The 23,719-nt window shown below is 41.1% G+C and overlaps 1 protein-coding gene across 3 annotated transcripts in view; it reads left to right on the top strand.

Annotated features, from left to right (window-relative positions):
* cyb5r4 (cytochrome b5 reductase 4) overlaps positions 1-23,719 on the top strand; it is a 92,913-nt gene that overhangs the window by 34,085 nt on the left and 35,109 nt on the right. For all 3 annotated transcript variants that reach the window (XM_080192816.1, XM_080192817.1, XM_080192818.1), the window contains 8 exons: positions 5,544-5,628; positions 10,382-10,432; positions 12,358-12,409; positions 14,677-14,734; positions 18,657-18,750; positions 20,527-20,559; positions 21,382-21,504; positions 23,402-23,542. In XM_080192816.1, the coding sequence (XP_080048942.1) occupies positions 5,544-5,628; positions 10,382-10,432; positions 12,358-12,409; positions 14,677-14,734; positions 18,657-18,750; positions 20,527-20,559; positions 21,382-21,504; positions 23,402-23,542 (637 nt within the window). The remainder of the gene's footprint in view (positions 1-5,543; positions 5,629-10,381; positions 10,433-12,357; positions 12,410-14,676; positions 14,735-18,656; positions 18,751-20,526; positions 20,560-21,381; positions 21,505-23,401; positions 23,543-23,719) is intronic.

Raw genomic sequence — 23,719 nt, 5'->3', positions numbered from 1 at the left:
TGGTGATTAGCACTGCTGCCTCACAGCACCAGGGACCTGGGTTCAATTCCCAGCTTGGGTCATTGTCTATGTGTTCTCCCCATTGTTGCATGGTTATACTTAAGACATGCTGGTTAGTTGCATTGACCGTGCTAAATTATCCCTCAGTGTACCCTAACAGGCGCCAGAGTGTGGTGACTAGGGGATTTTCACAGTAACTTCATTGCACTGTTAATGTAAGCCTACTTGTGACACTAAGAAATAAACTTTAAAACTTGTCAATGCCGCTAAATAAGATTTGCTACCTCAAATTCTACCTGTTCCCCATAATCTCTGGTCTATAGATCTCCATCTCGAATAGAATAAAGGATGGAGCATCAACAACCCTCTGGAGTATACAGTTCCACAGAAAAGAGATTGTAGAAGGTCAAGTTGCAGAGTTCCTGCTTTCTGTAACAGCTTCACCTCTGAGTTGAGTGTTTTCATGTTTGCACTCATGTATGAGAATAAACACCAGTGTGTGTGTACTTTTGGATTCATTCTCAGGATGTGGGCATTACTGGCATTGGTACCATTCATTGTCCATCCCTAGTTGCCCTGACAAGGTGGCATTGGACTTGTTACTTTACACAGGCTTGCTAGGGCACCTCAGTGGACAATTAAAAGCTGGTCACCTCACTAGTTACATATAGGCCAAACCTATAAGGATGGCAGATTTGCTTCTCTGAAGGACATTAGTGAGCCAGTTTGGAAACATAGAATATTTTTATTTTGTGGATTTAATGACTTGAAATGACCTATTCTAATTGAAACATCTACATTTCAAAAAGTTGTAATATCCACTAATCTTGCGCAAAGCAAGGATTTAAAGAACTGTTTTCTAATTCTGCAATTACAGATAATAGTGCAGCTGCTACACTGTCCATTAGTCCCTTTTCAGGACAATGGTTTAAGCTGCACTATCCCAATTATACCACCATTAACACTTATTTTTTGTGTCAGGCTACTTACTATAAGAACCTTTTAGAACCTCTCAATAATCCATTATTTGAACAAACTCCTGGAGCATTTTGTCAAGAGTAAGTACAGTAAGGATAATGAGCTGTGGTTTTATCCATCTCTCTACAGTTAAACTTTCAACGTATGTTTCACTGCCAAATACATTTTGGAACACTTAATTGTAGAATCACAGGTAAATATAGCACAGAAAGAGGCTTTCTGGCTCTTTGGAGGAGCTATTTAATTAATCCTACTCCCCTGTTCTTTCCCCATACCATGTGACATTTCTCCATGAAGTCTTTATCTAACCCTCTTTTAAATGTTACGATTGAGTCTGCTTCAACCATCCTTTAAGATATGCAATCCAAATCACAACAAAATCACCTTGAATCATTGCCGTATGGTTATCAGTCTCTGCTGCAGCAAACTGGTTCTTCTTATTTACTTTATCAAAACCCTTCATGATTTTGAACACTTCAGTCAAATTTCCTCGTAACCTCTGCTGTGCGGAAAATGCTAGCTTCTCTAGTCTAATCAGTCATGGTAAGGTTGGGCCGTAAAAGCTGTAAGAAGTCTCACAACACCAGGTTAAAGTCCAACCAGTTTGTTTGACAGTAAACCTGCAAGCTTTCGGAAACGCTGTTCCTTCGTCAGGTGTGTGGAAAGTTCTGATCAAAGAAGGGCATATAAAGGGCGTATACCTTTATATGACTATCTGTGATGAAATAGAGTACAGCCTGTCCTGGTCCCTCTTAATTTTAGTTAAGAAATTTCACCAATGCCTCTACTTCCTCCATGAGGCTAAGGAAATTTGCCATGTCCACTACAACTCTCACCAACCTTTGCAGATGCACTATGGAAAGCATTCTTTCTGGTTGTATCACAGCTTGGTATGGCTCCAAAACCGCAAGAAACTACAAAGGGTAGTGAATGAAGCCCAAACTATCATGCAAATCAGCCTCTCATCCATTAACTCTGGCGAGACTTTCTGCTGCTTCGGAAAAGCACCCAGCACAATCAAGAACTCCACACATCCTGGGCATATTCTCTTCCACTTTCTTCCATTAGAAAAACAGGACAAAAGTTTGAGGTCACATACCAACCGACTCGAGGACAGCTTCTCCCATGCTGCTATCAGACTTTTGAATGGACCTACCTCATATTAAGATGATCTTTCTCTCCACCCTAGCTATAACACTACATTATGCACCTTCCCCTTTCCTTCTCTATGTACATTGTGTTTTGTCTGTATAGCTTGCAAGGAACAATATTTTTAACTGTGTAGTAATACATGTGACAATAATCAAATTTTTTCTGGACAAATTCAGGTGGAAAAAGTCAAGAACAACACCTTCATTACATTCATTGAGCTGAGCAAAGCATTTAACTCAATAAATTGTGAGGTTCTGTGGATTGTACTCCAAAGAATTGGATGTCCAAGAAATTTAATCACAACCTTGAAGTTTCTTCATGATGATGTGACTGCAACTCACTTGAGTGCAGGATCTGGATAAACACATTCAAAATCTGGACCAGATGCAAGTGAGGCTGTGTGAAAGCCGCCACACCTGACCGTGGTTATACACCTCATCAGTGATCAGCTACCCTCTAGTGTCGGGATTAAACATTGTCTAGAGGGAAAACTCTTTAACTGCTGTAACCTCCATGCCGTAGCTAAACTGACCATCGTAAATTTGCATGTTCTACAGTTTGCAGATGACTGCAATATCATTTCCCACTCTGCTTGCAAGAAACTTGGCCTGTCCTTGAATGTTGCTAAAACAAACACGCAGGTCAGCAAAATATTGCACTTTGCATATATGTTGAAGGAAAGGTTCTGGAATATGTTGTACTGTTTCTGTGGCAGCCAACTCTTTCAAAAGGCCATCATTGATGAAGAGATCCAACGTTGCATCAGCTACACCAGCTGGCTCAGTCTTCTACAAATTATAAAACAACAATCATACAATATAGAAAAGGCCTTTTGGCCCATCAAGCCTGCACCGACAATAACTATCACTAAAGTAGCACAAATTCATTGACCAGCACTTGCCCAGTGGGTGGCACAGTGGTTAGCGCTGCTGCTTCACAGTGCCAGGGGCCTGGATTTGATTCCTGGTTTCGATCACTGTCTTTGTGGAATCTGCATGTTCTCCTCGTGTCTGCATGGGTTTCCTCCCACATTCTGAAAGACATGCTGGTTAGGTACATTGACCCGAACAGGTGCCGGATTGTGGTGACTTGGGGAATTTCACAGTAACTTCTTTGTAGTGTTAATGTAAGCCTTACTTGTGACTCTAATAAATTAACTGCAACTTGTCCATATCCTTGAATGTTATGATATTTCCAAGTGCTTACCTAAATTCTTTTTAAAGGTTGCAAGGATTCCGGCTTCCACTCCCAGGCAGTGCATTCCAGATTCTTACCAACCTCAATGAAAAATAGTTTTCTCGAATCCCCTCTGAATCTCCCACCCCTTACTTTAAAACAATGCCCCCTCTGATTGACCTCTCAACCAAAAGGAAGAGCTGCTTCCTATTCACGCTGTCCGTACCACTCATAATCGCAATCATGTCCCCTACTTAGCCTTCTCTGTTCTAAAGAAAACAATCCAAACCTATCCAGTCTCTCCTTATAGCTCAAGTGCTCCATCCCAGGCAACATCCTGGTGAATCTCCTCTATGTCCCCTCTAGTGAAATCACATTCTTCCTATAGTGAGGTGACCAGAACTGTGTATGCTTCAGCTGTGGCCTAACTAGCATTCTGTACAGCTCCAACATTATCTCCTTGCTTTAATAATCTGTACCACCGCTGATAAATGCAAGTACCCCATATGCCTCCTTAACTACCCTGTTCACCTGATGTTCCACCTTCAGGGATCTGTGAATAAGTACGCCAAGATCTGTCTGTCCCTCTGAGCTTCCCAGTGTCCTGCCATTCCTTAAATGCTCCCTTGTCTTTTTACACTTCTTCCAAAGTGCATCACCTTGCACTTATCAGGGTTAAATACTATCTGTCAATAGTTTGACCATCTGACCAATCTGTCTGTATCTTCTTGTAATCTAAGACCTTCTTCTTTATTAACCACCCTACCAATCTTGAAGTCATCTGCAAACTTACTTACTTATTCTCCACATATTAACATTCTCTATCATTTATGTATATGATAAGCAATAAGGAACCCAACACTGAACCTTGTGACCGCTGGACGCGTGCCTTCAGTCACTTAAGCAGCCTTTCTGTGTTATTACCAAGCCAGTTTTGGATCCATCTCACCAAGTTTTCCTGAAATCCCCATGCACGATCAGTCTCCCAAGTGGCAGTGAGTGTTTGACAATAAGATCTCCGCAAGGCAACAGAAGTTACAATATACAGAGCAGTTACCATCACCATATCCTGTATTGTAGTGAGACCCAGAGTGTGCATAATAAGAGCATGGGAGAAATTCCATGGACATTGCTTCTGCTGTTTCAGATTCATTGGCGGACTGTCCAGTACATGTTGGTGCCTTCTTGAAGCCGACTCCACGCGCATTCAGGTAAAACTCCTGCAAAAACAACTTCAATGGCCAGATTCTGTTTACTCAACTCTCAAATCGCCATTGTCCTGGGAAAGGCAAAGATTCTTGAAGCTCTCCATGAAGTGAGGCACCTTCACATGTGTTCAGCTTTCAGATGAATACACATAGCATGTGGCCCTACCACTGTAGAGTTCTAAGGTACAGTAGTAGTTATATTTCTGGGCTAGTAATTCAGAGGCCTTTGACTTAGTTCCCGGAGTTCTGTGCAGATAATGGGCAGTGAGATTTCTCCAGTAGTCCATTGCAGTTCCTTTCACGTCAGCCCACGCGGCATCCTGCTCTTGAAGATCCTCCTTAAATGTACTTCACCAGGTCGTCTTTGGCTGTCGTCCACTTCTTCCATCTGCTGGTGTCCATTCTACTGCCACTCTAGCAGGACATGGACTAGTAATCCATAGCTTGTAAATTTAGTGCCCACTGCTTGTGAATTTGAATTTTAAAGGTCTGCAATAAAAAGTTGGTATCAGTGAAAATGATCATGAAGTTATTGGATTAAGTTTACCGACTTCAGGCCTAAAGTTATTATCTTCTACTTTGTACCTGCTTGTCTAATTCTCTGCACTTGAAAGTTACTTGCCACACTGTTTCACTGCCTAACTCATCTACTTTCGCATCCTCTTCTGGTTTGATGGCTTTCACAGTCTGCAAATTGAAACACCACTGCCTTTTTATTATTTTCAAAGTACGGATAGCCATGACTTTTCCATTCATTCTTGCTTCAAGAAAACTCTGCTGCAGGAAATAAAACCCATCATTTATTTTTGTTATAAGGAATGATCTTTGTATGTATGTTGTTGTCCATCTCTCCTTTCAGTTTGTTATGTCCTGCATAGCATGTTTTTCATTTTCCTTAAATAATCTGTCTTTTCATTTCAGGATTTTTTTTTTAAAAATCAGAATCTTTTAAAAATGCTGAAGTAGTGCAGACACATTCATGCAAATCTTAGTAAACCAGTTAATGTGACCATTTTCTTCAAATTTCAGATTCACAGCTGGGTCAACTCCGAATCCATGCTGAAGGAATGCCTTGTAGGGAGAATGGCTTCAAAGCCTAAACCTGTTGCTAAAGGTAACTTTCACTTTCTCATTACATTAGTAAGTGAAGGATCCTCAAAAGAAAAGCCATGGCGTAAGAAGTAGACAGAACAAACAGCTATGTGTCTGTTTGGCATTTCTACCAATAGGTCCATGAAGTACCAGAATTTTTGGCGCAATTTCCCACTGACACCCAAAGCAGTAAACAAAGGAGGGAAATCTATTTCTGAGTCTTTATGCCAACAGCAAGTGTGTTTTCTGTATTAAAACTCAGCTTCAATTCCAGCCTTGGGTCACTATCTACGTGGAGCTTGCACTTTCTTCCCATGTTTGTGTAGATGTCCTCCAGGTGCTCCAGTTTCCCTTCTCAGTCCAAAACGTGCAGGTTGGGTTGATTAGCCATGGCAAATTGACTCTTAGGATGGTATTTTACCATTTTTAGTTATAAGTGCTGGGTGGGTGAGGAATTGGGAGAGTTCGAGATTCATTTTTTGGATGTATTTTTAAGCCTTCCCTTATGCACTCTGGCTGCAAAATTCTGAGCGAGTCTATTGCTCGCTGCAGAAACCTGTGGCCGGGGCTTAACGCAACCAAAAGCTTGCAGAGGGAGATAGTGCTCATGTACAGGCCTCTAATGCTGCATGTACATTAGTAATAGCAGGGGTCTGACAGACAAAGAGAGATGTCAGGCCCCTGCTCCAGCAGGCAGCCTGAAGCAGCCCCCGCCACCCCCAACCCTCAGAAATTGTGGGGCCCAACCGCCTATGGCACTGCTGCCCTCCCCCCACTGATCGCTGCAAAATGCCAGCGGACACCGTCTCCCTCACTCCCCTCGACCAATTGCTGCAGAGTGGCAACAGGTCCCCTCCCCCAATAGCCCCACCCCCCTACTGTCAGGTGGGCATTACCCAAGGACCCAGTGGGCTTTGCCAGTCTGGCAGTGTCCAAGAGCCCCCCTTTATCCTCGGCCTCCCCGGGACCTCAGTGGCCTCCATTTCCACCAGCGAGGCCAAGTTGATTACTCCCTGTTCACGGATAGCATGTTTATTCTTCGCTGGCGAGAAACTTTTCAGGCAGTGTCATCGAGGGTCCGAGCCTGGATGATTGAGCACCAGGTTGGCTAATGACAATGAAATGCTTATATAAATAAATTTCAATAAATTAACCTGCCTCTTACCCATTGTAAAATGGTGCTGGTCACGAAAATCGCTGCTAATTGCTTTATGCCCCACTTTACAGTCGCAACATGATGGTTAAAAACCTGATCTTAAGAGTCAGGAAGATCTGCAGGGTAAATATGTGGGGTTACAGGCATAGGGCCTGGGTGGGATTTTTGTTGGTGCAGGCTGGATGGGCCAGATGGCTTCCTTCTAGATTATAGGGATTCTATGATTCTGTGGATTCTACGATTCTAAGCATAGCTCAATGTTGTAATGAAGGAAACTCAGCAGCTAATTTGTGCACAAAAAACTCCCACAAATTGTAATGTGATAGTTATATAATTTTGTTGTAATGTTGATTAAGGAACAGATGTTGACCAGGACACAGTCAATAATAAAGTCAGTTGTCAGTAATATAGTTGATTTTCTTTTGAAAAATCATCAGGAGACATGTAGCTTTAAATTGGAAGGGAACATGAGCAATTGAATGAGTGTTTTCATCGCTGCTGAAGTTTAGGTCATCTTTAAAACTTTCTTTCTATTAATATTCAGCAGAGCAGCCTATGACTGGAGGAGCTGATGACGTGGTTATGTACGCTAGCTTTTTGCATAAATAATGATAACTAAGTATGCCGTGAGGGAGTGGGATTGCTTGATCTTGGGTTCGGACATATCTCGGCACAACATTGAGGGCGGAAGGGCCTGTACTGTGCTGTACTGTTCTATGTTCTATGTACTGATTAGCTTAAGTTTAAAGTTTATTATTGTCAGAAGTAGGCTTACATTAACACTGCTATGAAGTTACCACAGTCCAACGTCATTTCGGGTACGCTAAGGGAGAGTTTAGCGTGGGCAGTGCCCCGAACCAACACGTCTTTTGGATGTTGTTCGGATGCTGTTGGAAGTCGTAGTGGCTAGAATACAAGGGCAAGGATGTACTTCTGAGGCTCTGGTCAGACCCGATTTGGAGTATTGTGAACAGTTTTGGACTCATATCTAAGGAAGGATGTGCTGGCCTTGGAAAGGGTCCAAAGGATGTTCACAAGAATAATTCCTGAAATGAAGAACTGGCATATGAGGAATGGTTGAAAACTCTAGGTCTGTACTCATTGGAGTTTAGAAAGTTGAGGGGGGTATTTTATTGAAACTTAGAGGATACTATGAGGCCTGGATAAAGTGGATGTGGAGAGGATGTTTCCATGAGTAAGAAAAACTAGAACTAGAGGGCACAACCTCAGGCTGAAGGGACGATCCTCTAAAACAGAGATGAGGAGGAATTTCTTCAGCCAGAGAGTGGTGAATCTGTGGAACTCTTTGCCGCAGGAGGCTGTGGAGGCCAGGTCATTAAGTATCTTTAAGACAGAGATAGGTTCTTGATTAATAAGGAGATCAGGGGTTATGGGGACAAGCCAAGAGAATGGGGATGAGAAAAATATTAGCCATGATTGAATGGCACAGCAGATTCGATGGGCCGAGTGGCCTAATTCTGCTCCTGTATCTTATGGTTGTTGCACATTAGCTGATCAATGTAGATTTTTAGCTTTGCAAACTTTGTATATGCTTGCTCGCTAGATGACAGCTGCTTCTTCCCTTCACTGCGTTTGTTCTCAATGTTTTGACCAGTCTTCACTTCCACTCTCTCTTCCATTTGCCCACCACAAGAAGTAGAAACAGGAGTGGGCCATTCAGCCCCTGAAGCCTGCTCCACAATTCAAGCCCCTTTAAGAATCAATAGGAACATGATCTGACATTCCTATGTTCACTTTCCTGCCCTTCCCCCAACTCTGGATTCCTTATTGATCAAAAATCTATCTAAATAGACAAAAGGGGTGGGATTTTTCTCCATCTCCACAGGTGGTTTTATGGCAGAGGCAGGCAGTGTGCCGTGTGCAGTCGGCAGGATCTTCTGGTTCTGCCATCGTCGACATGGTTTCTCATTGAATGTACGTCTCTCTGCCAGGAAACCCAGGGGAGGGGGTATGAACAGCAGCAATATTTCGGTGCAGGACTCTGCTAACACAGCTCTCTGTCAGGAAGAGCTTCAAACCCCTCAATCCTCTGAGAGAAGAAATTCCTCTTCATCTGTCTTAAATTGGTGCCCTTTTATTCTGAGACAATACTCCTGGTCCTTGACTCTCCCATGAGGGTAAATATCCTCCCAGCATTTATCCTGTCAACCCTTTAGGAATCCTATATGTTTCAATGAGATAGCTCTCATTCTTCTCAATTCCAATGAATAGAATTCCAACCTGTTTATCCTTTGCTCATAAGACAATCCCTCCGTACTGGGGATCATTCCATTGAGCCATCTGAGTTCCCGCCACTGAAATATTATGCGGAATTTTCCCCGAAAAATTATGTGCCATTAAAAAGTCTGAAAACGGGATTGTTCCACACTGGCCTTTTAAGTGAACTCGGCGCTGCAATCTTCCGACATTGTCAGTTTTTCTGACAGCTGTGAGCTTTGAGTCGGTTTGGGAGGACGGAGCCTAAGTATGGCAAGAAGGCCAGCCTCCCCTCTCCCCTTCAGTGGCAACATCGCTACTCCCAACACTGTGGGTCTTTGGCATCGGGGCATCAGGACCCTTCCGAAGAGTCCCCTGATGGATCCCAGACATGCCGCTCGCCCCCCGCCCCATCACGACTGCCTCCAAAGCACCCACTTGCGTGATACCTTGTCAAACACCCTCTGGAAGTCCAAATATAACACATCTATTGGTTCCCCTCTATCCACTCTGGTTGAGACTTCCTCGAAGTTAGTCAGATACGGTTTTCCTTTTTAAAGTTTAAGGTTTTAAGTTGATTTATTAGTAGACTTACGGTAACACTGCAGTGAAGTTACTGTGAAAATCCTCTAGTCACCACACTGTGGCGCCTTTTCAGATACACAGAGAGAATTTAGCATAGCCAGTGCACCTAACCAACACGTCTTTCAGACTGTGGGAGGAAACCAGAGCACCTGGAAGAAACCCACACGAACACGTGGAGGATGTGGCAAGTCTGACATTCAGACAATGACCCAAGCCAGGAATTGAACTCAGGTCCCTGGTGCTGTAAAGCAGCAGTGCTAACCACTGTGCTGCATTCATGGAATGTGCTCACTTAGTCATATTGCAACTGGACAGTACAATTGGTAACACTCCCACTCACTTGCAGCCATGTGACTTTTTGGGTGAAGCAAAAAAAGTAGATAAAATCCCTAGGCCGGTTTGAAGGAAAAATATAATTCTGGGAAATTCCTTCTTTCATACCATTAACACGATGAATTTTGATGTCACGTTGTTTTTATGTTATACTTATAGATCACAGAAACCCTGCAGTGCAGAAAGAAGCCCTTCAGCCCATCAAGTCTGCATGGAACACAATTCCACCCAGGCCTTACTCCCATATCCCTACGTATTTACCCACTAATCCCTCTAACATATGCGTCCCAGGACACTAAGGGGCAATTTCTTATCATGGCCAATCAACTTCACCTCAATCAATCACATCTTTGGACTTTACAGATACTGTTACCAGAATTAACAGTTTGTGTCTTGCAGCAACAACATACTATGTGCATTTTCTGTTTGTTGCTTTGTTGCTTGTGAATTTGTGGTTTACTTTATCTTTCTTTCTTTCCCGCAGTTTCTGAGAATCAATCAGGTTTAAAAGTGCCAATGCCGGCACCATTAAATGGTATGTGAAAAAGAACTGGTACCAATCATCAATTCATCATTTTTGTTGTGCCTAACTCCTGTTTTTAGGCTTGATGTTGTTGCCCCACTCACCAGTTCTAATAACTGAAGGCAGGTCTTGCATTCTGAGTGTTCAGTGTAGCTTCCCAGAATTCTTTGCTCTTGCTTTCCATTTCTCCATAATATTTTTTCAAAGTTTGTTGCCAAAATTGTTTGAAAAGGAAAAGAGGTCAAATTTCAAATCTTTATTCGGGTAAAGTGTATATGGAGATTTAAAAAAAGAATTGGTATGTGAGTAAGTGCATGTGAATATGTGTAAGAAGAAGAGGAAAGTTCATAGTGTCTTGACCTGGCTGTAAACTGCTTTGGAATTGCACATCTTGAAGTTGTCAATTTATGGCTGGCACATGGGAATATGATATTCTAATCAACCCATAAGGGAAGGACAGTTGGGAAATTCCTAACTTAGATCATTTTCATTTTCTCCTTGTAAGGCCTTGTACAGCAAGGTTATAACATGGAAGGGGTTCTCTGACCTCCCTATGGCATGTTTCTCCTTGGTGACAAGTGGCATGCCCCTGCTACTAACAGTGGGTTTTTCCATTGACTACACCCCATGCAGCTGGGAAACCTGGGTGTACCTTTGGTGGGACCAGAAAAACCCCACCGGCATGAACAGCCGGACAATTCCGGCCTTGGTGGGTTTTTTTTCCTCCATTATCCATAATAAATAGGTTTTTCTGCCCTCACCACCTCAATGGGAAATTCTAAAACTACTGTACACTACTAACTTTGTTAGGACCAAAACAAAATATAATGAATCCTGGAAATCCAAAGTGAAACAGAAAATGCCAGAAACACTCAGCCCAGCATCTGTGGAAACAGAAATTGAGTGAATGTTTCAAGTTGATGGCCTTTCATCTGAACTTGCAGAGCTTCCACATGTTCTGTTTAAAGGTCACTGTCCTGAAGTATTGGGGATAATTTTAGCCCCAATAAATGGATGAACTTAATACAAGTGGGAGATGAATAATTTACAAACCTCCAAAATCTTCCCATTTCCAAATGCAGCAGACCCAGGACAAAGGCCAGAGCGATCATCCAGCTTGTAGGGAAAGGTAGGCAACAGAGACCATAGTAAAGTGGTTGACTCTTAAATGGCCAACGTGCCACCTAATTGGATTAAAATTGCTACAGCTTTCACCACATGGATGATGATTCACTACCAACTTCTTGAGGGCAGTTAGGGATGGGAAATAAAGCTGACCTTGCCAGTGATGTTCAGATTCTCTGAGTGAATTTTTATAGACCCTCTGAATTTCGGGCCAGAAATTTCTGACCGCTCACACCAGATCTTCTGGTCCTGCCGACGGCACATCTTTGCTGCAAGTTTCCCAGTGTCGTAGGGTACAGTTAATGAGAAATACCATCGACAACGGCGGGACTGAAGATCCTGTGGCCACGGGAACATACTGGGGAGGCCAGAGAATCCCGCCCTCCCCCACCTTGGGGTCTTTTCTGGGCCCCATAGCAATGACAAGGTTGTCCAATGGGTAGCCATCAGTAGTACCAGTATAGACACAAGTCAATCTCCTGGCAGTCTTAGTTTTCAGAATGAGAGTTTTTGACTAAGCCACTTAAGGCATCTAGCTGCTTTATATAACTGCAAAGGAATGTTTAGCGTTAGCTCATGGTGATACAATAGTTGTCTTTTGTAGAAACACTTGCAGCAACCAATCAGCTACACATGAGCTGACCTGTACTGTCAAGGAAAATAGCATCGGAGGAATTCAGTAAAACCAGTTCCATACAATAATTGACTGGCATTGCCATCTGTTCGAATCTGAGCCGTGTTCCCATAAGAAATTATTTTCATAGCTCTTCTCTTTAAATGGATTATAGTGTAATTGTAAATGTTTTTCATAGGCACAAGTGTTCCAGATGGGCTTGAGAAACAATCCAAAGATATTCCCCTAAGGTAAGCGTTGTATTTCTTTTGTTTGCAACTTAACTGGGGCCAAGTCTTTGTTCTTTATGGCTTAAGTGACCTGTTATACCACTGCCTGTAGTTTCAGTATTTTACATCCACAATACTTAAAGATCTTTACTAAAAAGTGATATTAGTATATGAACAAATTAAAATATTTGGCATTCTTCAACTTGCATAGTAACAAAGATATTATCTGTATGATCTAACTGGCTTAGTTACACTATTCAGAGTGAATGCAAAAAATGTACGAATCATTAAATGATCAGGAGATTATTTGACCTATCACTCGTGCTTGCTGTCTGGGTGGGCTATCCAATTTGGACTATTATTCTGTTCTTTCCCCATGTTCCTTTGTAAAAAAAATGCAAATAATCATTCCCATAGTTTTTCAAAGCTGCTATGGATTGTGAATCCAATGCATAAAAATCTAAGTTCCTGACTTTGTGTTTTGATTGATCTTAAATTTATGCCCTTGAATTCTTGGTTCATTGATCAGTAGAAATCATTTTTCTGATTTTTTTTTTTGTTTTTGCCATCGAAGATTTTAATGTCTGTATCAGTTTTTGCCTTAACCTTATTTTCTGTTGTCTATCTCCATTAATAAGCCTCTGACCCATGTGTCATCTTTGAGAATCACTGATGTGCATTTCCATTACCTTGATGTCCTTCCAAAAGGAACGTGTCCAGTTTTGGGCACAATAATCTAATTGTGATCTAGCCAGTAGCAGGATCAGTTTTGTTATCCATCTGTTGATATTGTCAACAGTGACTCCAGTACCCTTCACTGCTCATTGTCCTTGACAACCATAAGGGACTTTGTGGAAATTGTAACAGGAAATGTACATATGATATGGTGTTAATACCACAATGTTGAAAACTGTACAATGAAATGTAGAAATTTACCTCAAGTTACACATTGTCATAATTTTTTCAGGAAGCAAGAACTGCAACATCATATTAGTATTAGATATTTGATGCAGAAATAGTGCAACGGTGTGGAGGTTTTTCGACTTTTGATAAATGTGATAACCCCCATGATGTGCATGCAGAATCATTAATTGACCTTCCAGTTGTCTCATTGAATACGAATGGGGATTGGTAATAAGCCAAGCAGGTGAAGCTTGTATTCAACGAGCCCAACTAGGAGACCAATTAGTGATTTCCCCAGCAGATGATGGGAGTTATCACAATAAATAATCGAATAATAAGGCAAGAGGAAGATCTAATGTAAATTTTTGAAGGAGTTCGCTGCTTCCTCAAACAGCTGTTCTCAACTTCCAAGAATATTTCCATAAATTTGTAGTTCTTGGGGTTTCACTTCGTTTTTGTAATCTGGTTCACACCCTGAGTTTTCAGCTTTTAATCATGAATTCGGTACTGTTTGCAGTATTTATACAGATGAGGGTGGCCATTCAGTCAATTCTTCCAAAAGTGAAAAGCCTATAGCCCCTCCTTAAGGTATAGAATTGGCTTTTCAGTGATTTTAAGGTATCACCAATTGATCAGAAGTCCATTTCAAGTATTGGAAACACTTCCAAGTGAAGGCATTCTTTCTGACATCAGTTATTTTTTACATCCATTCTCTGTGGTTTTTCTAGTTTTCTGTCAGTTCCCTGTTCTTTGAGCCCACAGATGTTACTCACTCACTTTGGTTTGACTACAAAAATGTATTTTGGGTTCTGAATTAAAAATGTTTTAACATCAACTCTAATTGTTTGTTAAAAATAATGTTAACAATATGGGTATCACTAGCAAGGGTGGCATCTAATGCCCATTCCTAACCTATCCCAAGGTCTTAATGAAGGTTCTCCTTGAACTACATGGTAATTTGATAAAGCAGCATGGTTTTGTTAGGCTAGTTCAGAAGGCAGTTAAGACTCAGCCCCCTTGGTACAGGATGACTGCATCATGGGTAAGGAGGGTATGTCTTCTTTGCTAAAGTACAAATTTGCCTTTCATCACTTGAATCTATGATACTCGACCTGCACTCACGGCCCACAATGATATCGAGCTTTAAGTTTGTCTTTTCTCTATTGTTTGGTATTGTGCATCTTCTGCTGAATGTTCTCTGTCACATTTTTCACACAAAGGATCCCCAGCTGCTTCTTTTTCTAGTTTTTCTATTCCATGTCCATTTTTTGAGACTATGGATGTTACTAATTTCAGTTTGATAGTGAAAATATATCCTGTATTCTGAATTCAAAAGGTTTTGTCATCTACTTCAAATTGTGTTTTTGTTTTAACAATTTTACCAGACATGAATGGTTTCAAACAGAGGATACAATCACAGTTGTTATATATACCAAAAAGAAGGTATGTGCTCAAGAATAAAACCACTGGCAGAAATGCCATTTGATAGATGATGTGTGATCTTAACTGATGGCAATAGTTTTGCTTACCACAGGCGTGTCTAGCATTCTATAGGACATGGCGAAGGACCATGAAACTCAGACTTTGAATAATACTGAGGATCTGTTTAACAGTTAAGAAGCCAACTGTCATCCTTTTGAATTGTGTAACTAAATGTTTAACAAGCTGTGCAAACCTTTTGGTAAATTAAACTTTGAAATAGACTTTGGTCAATTTTAACATTGATCTTAGTTTGAGCTCTGTTGTGTTGCTTTCAGCAAAATATGGCAGATGAATTATTGCTATATCGTACTATGCAAAAAATCTTGCAAGTAAATCCAGAATTTATAACTTGTGGGAATTGAATTATAGACAACTACTTACTTAGTTAAAATTAGATGACTTTGAAAGAACCTGCGTTGTATTGGAAATCATAGATTCAATTTGTTATTGGCATCTCATTGTCCACTTGTGTCTACTTCAAAATGTTTGTGTATATGCATGTATGTACAACCCTCTTAATTCTGTAACAGTTGTTCTACTTAGCTTTTCTCCCATGCTAATATATTTAGTTTGATTTTAATTATCTCTGAATGCAACATTTTGTCTCCAAGATAGTTGTTGCTGATGCCTCCTTAACTCTGAGTAGGCACAGAGAACATCACCCTGAGACTTCTACAGCATTGAGATCAGGTTTTCCTTTTGCTGAATTATTTTTGGATGTATTTTAAAATAGATTTTATCTTCAGCTAGGTCCTCTATGGTCTCATCACTGGTTCTTATTGAGCCACCACCAGATGCCATCAAGTCCCTGACTCAGTTGCCAAGCTGTTCTGCCTCTAAGTCACAATTATAATTATTTTTACATTCATTTAAGCTCAAACTGGCTTTGTAGTTAAAGTGGCAGTGTATTTACAGTGAATAGAAGGAAATGGGTAGGGAGAGTATGAGCATAGTGGGGAGCAGAAATGTTGTGGAAGGGAGCTATAAAAGGAGGAAATGTGGAGGGGGAAATTGGGTAGCAACTGGGGGGTAAGATGAAGCAGAAGAAAGAAATGTTAGGGTGGGGTGGGGTGAACCCAGAGTAAATAAATGTCACTGGCTGCCAATTTTCTCTACACTTTATTGGAATAATGCCAACCCCTCATTTCCTATTTCAGTAGCTTCTCCAGTTCCCCCTCCAACTTACAACCATCAACACCTTTCCTCTCTCCCTGCCTCTTTTCTTTCGTCCTTTCCTTGGCCCACCTATCCTTCATCCCTGCTCCTCTTTCAACTCTGCAACCTCCCTCTCCCAAACATATTTATCCCCTGGTTATCCTAAACACCAGATGAAGTCTTCATACAGCTGTGCAATCTCAGTAGTTTAACCATAGTTTTAGCAAACTGCAGGATCTCACTGAAGTTCATCAAAATGGAAGGTCCCTCCACTTTCCCAGTGGGAAGTGCATGTTAATGTTGGAAGACAGAACAAGTCTGAAAATGAGAGAAAAAGAAATCTGGGTAAATCAAGGGAATATTAAGGGAGCAGAAGCGAAGGAGCAGTAAATCCTTGTGGTCTGCCCTACCCAAGTGCTCCAAAATACCAGGAATCTACTCCTACCCTCGTGCATTTTGTCTATTCTTTTTCAGAAGATTCCTGGTCTCTGAAATGGGAGAGAAGGTTACGGGGTCTGGCAGCAGTGAGGAGGGATACCTGGGCTAAACAGCACGGCAGCAAGATGTATGGGATTTCAAAGCTCTGGAGGAGCTTTTGGAGTTTGGTAAAGCGGCCAGCATATCCTCTGACTTATGTGTAATGTCATGGGAGGTCAACTAGTTGATATTGTCAAGAATCTGTGAAGCGTGCGTTCTGTGTCACTATTAATTCTGTACACTTTTCATGGTGTATAGTTTTCTGGTCACTATTTCTGTCGCTTTCCGGCTTTCTGATTTGAGCACTGATTCAGTTCCCTCAGGAAACTTCAAGCTAGGTGACAGTCTTCCACTTTATTTATTAGTGTCAGAAGTAGGCTGATAGTAAGACAGCAATGAAGTTCCTGTTAAAATCCCCTAATTCCGTATTTTTCCCTGTTTAATAAGCTAAACATGTGATCACCTTGTGCCTGTGTTCTTTCATCTCCCCACTCTCTGCACATGCATTCTTTTTCACACACTACCTCAAACTTCTTTACTTTTAAATTGTTTGATGCCCTTTTATCCACCATATTTTTGTTCTTTCTTTTTTTTTTACTGTTCACTGAAATTCCAGGGCCAGATTTTGGCCAGTGAAGCTGGTAGCTTGAGATGAGAAATTTCCTAACTTGCCAGTACAGTTTCAGTACAAATGTGCCCTGAATTGTGCAATTTTCACTCCATGGAACGGGTGCAAGGTGGAGTTGTGCCCATCGACCACTGAAGCAGGGTGCAGGTAGCCAAGGGGGTGAGCAAATGCCCCTAATGTAAGACCTCCTTCAGTTTCCTGGGACTTTATCACAGTTGCTTCAGAAGCCTTTCACCCAGTTAGCCCCTCACCCCTTTTGGGAGACTGGCATAGTGGTAATGTCACTGGCTAGTAACCCAGAAGCCTAGGCTAATCTCTGGGAACAAGAGTTCAGCTGATGGAAATTAAATTCACTTAATTAATAAATCTGAAATTGGAAGCTAGTAATAGTGACAATTAAACTATCATCAATTGTTGTAAGTTCCCACCTGGTTCACTAATGTTCTTTAGGAAAAGAAATCTGCTGTCCTTATCTGGCTTAGCTTGCATGTGACTCCAGATCCACTGCAATATGGTTGACTCTCAACTGTCCACTGCAATGCCTTAGCAAGCCACTCAGTTCAAGAGCAGTTAAGGATGGGTAATAAATGCTGACCTGATAGCGATGCCCTTATCTTTCCAAAGAATGAAGAAATCCCTCACACCCACCCATGTCCATGACCCTTCACACTGACCCACTGCCATGAGCCTTCTTGACCTTCATGCTTATTTACCCAACAAATTTACAGAACAAATGAGCCACACAATAACAATGGCAAGTATGGAAATGCTGAGGGAAAAGAAAGACCCATTCAGAAATCTTTTTTGGAAAAAATGCTATGCTTATAACCTTATTAAAATGTCAATCAGGCGCATAAGCTGTAACCAATTTACACTTAATAATCTTGTCCAAATATTGAGACATTGACAAAAGAGATCACAGAACAGCTTACTGTAACTACCTAAGTATACCAATCAATCAAAGACCAACAATCTATTTCAGTTGTCAAAACAAAATCCCTGCTGAGTTAATGTATTTGTCAGTTGCAGCTCTCAGCCAAGCTTTTATAATGAGCACAATTGGAAAATCCAGCTATCTGGCCATCTGTTTCTACAGAAACAATTTCTATCCATGTTCAGTGCATTTCAGGTCACAACAACTCACTACCCTTATTAAGTATCACTTTAAAAAAAATTGCGTTCAAGATATGGGTGACATTGGCTCAGGTGTTTTACTACCCATCCTCAGTTGTTGTAGTTTGCACAGCAGGTTATCTTACTAGGCCATGAAGAGTGAACTGCTGCTTGGACTTCAATCACATTGAGGCCAGATTGGGTAGCGATGACAGAATCCTTTCTCTGACAGACTTCAGTGCATTAGTTAAGTGTTTATAGTAATCAGCTTTAATGATCACCTTTTCTGGTACCAACTCTCATTCCTTTCAAAAAGAGCGGAAGGAATTTGATATGATTATTTATAATTTACCTAATGGTACCAGTAATTGAAATGCTACTTGCATGAGAAATGAGCAGTTATTCCACGTATATGTAAATCTGCTTATTTAAATTCTTATTCTAAACCTGTTAATTGTGGGGAGCATAGAATTTGCAGCAGTCCTTAATTTGTGAAAAATTCTTTCAAAGGACATCAACTCAAATTCCGTGATTGTAGACTTGGAAGGTGGTGTGTTAAGAACAGAGGTTCGTCAACAAGAATATTCTTATATCCTTCATCTTGGTATGTAGGTGTTTCACTTGGTTAACCAAATCAGAAAATTAGATGAGTGTGTTCATTATGTATGTTCATTATGTCATTGATATTGTGCTTTTGAAGGCTTTGCTGAAAGTTTGTTGTTTAAAATTCAAGCCTGAATTTGTTCAATGTTGCATGCTTAAAGCCCAGATGGGTCAGCAGCAAATTGTGAAATAAACGGTTTAAACTATTTTAAAGAAAACCATCCACTCCTGTTGTTCTAAATATTTTAAAAATGAAAATTACAAGTAGATTTTTTTGTGATAGCCTAAACTAAAATAAAGTAGGAGATCTTAAAACAGGGCATGAAATACCTCTGGCATTTTTGATAATCCTGGAAATTTTTCTTTGTCCACTCACCTAAAAATATGGGACCTTAAGAAGAGGATGATGACCCATGCAAGTTTTGTCACATTTACCAATAGCTTATAACGTAGTAAAACATCCTGACAAAATTTCACAGAAGGTCTGCTTAACCTGCATTTTGAAGATGAAATGCGTGAGCTCCTTGCACCTCAGGTTAGAGATTAAGATGGACAGGATGATTAGGGAAGGTTAAAGAAGCAAACTTGCAGTGAAAAGGAGGAATTTGAAGCTGTCCTTGATTCTAAAGTAAAGAAGGGAATTTAGCCATGAAGAATTCAAATTCATGTTATCTGAAGTAGAGAAGCAGAACCAAAGGGAATGATAAACATTGAAATCTCCAGCCAGGGGATTAGAGCAGAAAGGAATTGATTAGATCTCTTTTTCTGGAGAAGCATTTGAAAATTTCGCAAGATATGAACTTGAGAGCACTAGAAACAGTTGGTTAAAATGAGAGAAGTTGTTTATAGCAAAAGATCATCAATGGAGCAATATCAGCATTAGATGGAAGGGATATCCTTTGCATCTATGTCAGGATTCCAGTGGCAAAGTGATGGAAGGTGTAATTGGTAATGCTGTTAAGTAATCCTTACTCAACAATAATCATTGCACAGTATTTGGTACCCATTCTCAACTCCTTACTGAAGAGGTCTGCCTGCATGCAGCAAGACCTGGTCTGGCAAGTAACGTTCATGCCACACAAATGCCAGGCTGTGACCATCCCCAACATGAGAGAAGCTGTCTCCCTTTGACAGTCAACTGCATTACTATCACCTGACATTTAACATCTTGGGAGTTACCATTGGCCAGAAACCTAACTGAACCAGCCAGATTACATGAACAAGTTGGAGGCTAGGTATTCTACAGAAAACTCATTTGCTGACTTCCCAAAGCATGTCCACTTGTACAAAGCACAAGTCAGGAATATGGTGGGATATGCTCTATGTTTATGCACGATGAGTCAGTTGCAGCAACACTCAAAAAGCTTGACAAAGTCGAGGACAAAGAAGCCCATTTGATTGTGATTTATCCTAGTGTACCACTTAGTTGTGAAAACAATCAATGTTGGAAGATGCTGCATTAGCGGTTTAAGGCAAACACAGATGGGTAATTAATGTTTCCTTGCCAGTATGGTTCACAACCTGACAAATATTCAGACTAAGATTGGGTAATTTATCACTCGCCACATTGATCTTGGAATCTTTCCATCTAATATGTGGCTTGGTTCCATGCAATGCCTTTCACCCATTCAGCCAATGGGAGCATAAGTGCACAGCATTTAGATGACATTCAAGTGTCTTGATCTCAGTTTCTCGTGCATATGGATTTTGTTTTACTTTAACTGTAAATGTTTTGAAATATTTTCTAACACTAACAAAACACCTCTTTCTTATATAGAGTTAAGCCATGAAGTACGAGAGGTAGTTTCTGGTATGTAGAATTTTAATAAAATTGCCTACTTTCAGGTAGTAGTGAAATTATCATTTAATGTTATTCATACATGAAAATATTTTTGCATTTACTTCCTTGCAAGATAATTGTTCGCATGTATATCTCTAAACGTCTCATTTATAGTAATCTTGAAAAATTCATCAATAAAAGGGTGTCGCAATACACGGTGGTCAGCACTGCTATCTCATGGTGCCAGGGACTCAGGTTCAATTCCAGCTTCAGGTCACCGTCTGTGCAGAGTCTGTACATTCTCCCCATGTTTGCGTGGATTTCCTCCGGGTGCTCTGGTTTCCCGCCACGCTGCAAAGATGTGCAGGTTAGGTTGATTGGCCGTGCTAAAATGACCCTAATATCATTTTAGCATTAGCAGGGTAAATGAGGGTAGCGGGAATAGGCCTGGGTGGGATTGTGGTTGGTCTCCTTCTGTACTGTAGGGATTGTGGTCGGTCTCCTTCTGTACTGTAGAGATTCTATGATTCTAAAATATCAATATATTTTGGAAGCTCTCCATTGTTCACACGACCTATGAGGACAATTTTCCAAGTCCATGATGTCGACTTTGGTTTTATCCTGCCCATAACACATTAGAAATTTAGACAGGGATTTCCCACAGTTTTCTGTTAAATTAGTCTTAAAGTTCATGTTCAACCAAAAGATGTATGTTTCTGATAATTACAACTTTGGCTCCAGCCTAATGATGCGTTGGGAATTTAATGCAGTACTCCTGTACTATACTGCTTTCTGTTAAATACCATTTTCTATGTATCCTGCTTGGTATAAGTAAATTGCGTTTTTTTTAAGTGCACTGCGCCAGTAAGGTGGGAAAAATAGAAGTGAGCCTGAAGAAGCTTAACAGTGCTCTGTGGAGTGACCTTGGAAAACCACAGGAACATCATAACTCGTACAAAAAAAATACTGATGGAGGTATGAATATGTATAATTGTCTCATTTGAACATTATTTTGTAAGACGTAGAGGGTGGGATTCATTGGGCCCCTCAGCCGCTGGCAGGAATCCTGACAGCCTCTGAATTATGCATCAGAGCTAAGAAGGATTCACAGTGGGTGTCAAACCTGATCTGATTCACCTGGCCAGGCCCGATCAGGTTCTCACCCATTCTGTTGCAGTTTGGCAAGACGTTGACGGACAGCTTAATGGTTTTTGCACAGTATAGTGTTTATCTTTCCCTTCACAGTTGAATGCCTCTGTATTACCCCCACCATTATTTAAGGGAAATGTTTACACCAAAGAGGAACTGAAAGCAAATAGATGCTTTTGAAGTTACCTCAGAGGCTTTCCAAACATCTGTGCTCTCTAGGAAGACTGACACTAGGAATAAATGCAGAATTAAAAATATGGGGCTGAGTGAGTAGCTGTGAAGAAGGGACACCTCCATCCCGACATCCTTCTCCCCGCCGAAAGTGACTTCTGTTGTCAGTCAGAGGACTTGAAAGGACTTGAGAGAGAAAGAGAATTCCTTTCTGCATAATGGAATGGTGCTGTGATTTGGAAGCCTGCTCAGTCTCCAAGGGACATGGAGATTAAAGTGACCAAGCCACTTAAATTTTTTCACAGTCCACAGACCAGAATGAAGACGTTGATTATATGGATGTCTGAAATCACCATGCCAAAATTGATATTCAGGTTTCCCAGGACTAAAAGGGGGAGTCGAGCTACAAGACCCCAACCCAGGCGAGGTCAACCCCTTGTTCCCAGCCCGAGCTCACCCAAATCCCAGGACTCTTGAGGGATGCTGACTGCAGTGTGGCAGCATCAGAGGGGCATATTTTGTTTTTATTTCCCACTTGCCTCCTTGACCTCCCCTCAGCGTCCAACATGCTAAGTCCACATTGGTCATGACTGGCATCAAAGCCTGTCTGGTGCAGATCCCACTGGCGAGGTGGATGAATGACAGCAACGGGGCATTGAATCGGGCTTGAAGCCCACTAATGATGTTTAAATTGACACTTTTGTATAATCATCAGATTCCTCTCTGCTCTGGTCAGGAACCTGATCGGAGCCAGCGGGATGGGTCGGGTGAATTAGAAAAGTTTCAAACGGCAGCAATTCCATTTTAGTGGTGATGCCTTAGTCAGTGAGCTGTTGGGATTCCTGCCAGCGATGTACTGGGCTTGTGATTCCCTCCCCTTCCCCGGTAACGGATTAATTCACCTTATTTTATCATTCAGCGCAAGATGGGCAAGAGTGCTAAGTCGAAGAAATCTAGCCCTCCCTGTTCAGGTTCCAACATTGATTAATGCCAAGGAAATGCATGAGACCACCCTCTACTTCAACACTTCCTCCCTTCCTCAGTTCTCTGCCTCATCCTGCAGCACTGTAATCTCCACCCCACATTGGGAAAGGAGCTGGGTCCTGCATCCATCCTGGCCGAGAGAAGGATCAAACTCTGCGCTGTTGGCAGTAATCTGATCCACACTGGCTATCCAGCCAACTGAGCCAGCACCAAGTGTGTCAATTTCTCCGTGAACATGCCTCTTTGTCATTGAGGACTGTAATTGTCGATAGTAAATAAGCCTTCAGGCATAGAAATATCAACTACCATGACGTGACACAAGCTGCACTGCATATCTTCCACAATATGTTACAGTAATAAACCATTATAATGGGCATCAGTTTGTAAGGAATAAGGAATGTAGAGAAGTGTTCTTATTACATACAGATTTATATGAGCAAGTAATCAATTTCAACAATGTAACAAAAAATGTGAAAATTGGCAGGGGTAAATGAAATTAAAGTTAATAATACTAGTAACTGTGTTATAATTTTTAAAAATGCCTTTCTTTCCCTGTCCCAACCCTTAGATCTTTCTTACCGTAAGTGCACCTTACTGTCAAAGGTGGATGTGTCACATGACACAAGATTGCTGTGCTTTCAACTACCTCCTGGATGTTATATGACAATACCTGTTGGACAACACGTTTATCTCAAAAGTAGCATTCAAGGTACAACAATATACAATGACATGTATTCACCATTGCTGACAGCATGTAAACTAAATGCAAAAGAAGTAATGACGTGAATTAGGAGAATTAATTTGAAATTCTATTTTGTGTAACATCTAAGGTTTGTGATGGTGTATGTGTTAAATAGTTCCTTGATTATTAGGTATCCTTTTAACC

Source organism: Carcharhinus amblyrhynchos, chromosome 7 (genome assembly GCF_965287045.1).
Source record: "Carcharhinus amblyrhynchos chromosome 7, sCarAmb.v2.hapA, whole genome shotgun sequence".
NCBI lineage: Eukaryota > Metazoa > Chordata > Chondrichthyes > Carcharhiniformes > Carcharhinidae > Carcharhinus > Carcharhinus amblyrhynchos.
This window is presented reverse-complemented; position numbering and strand designations above follow the sequence as displayed.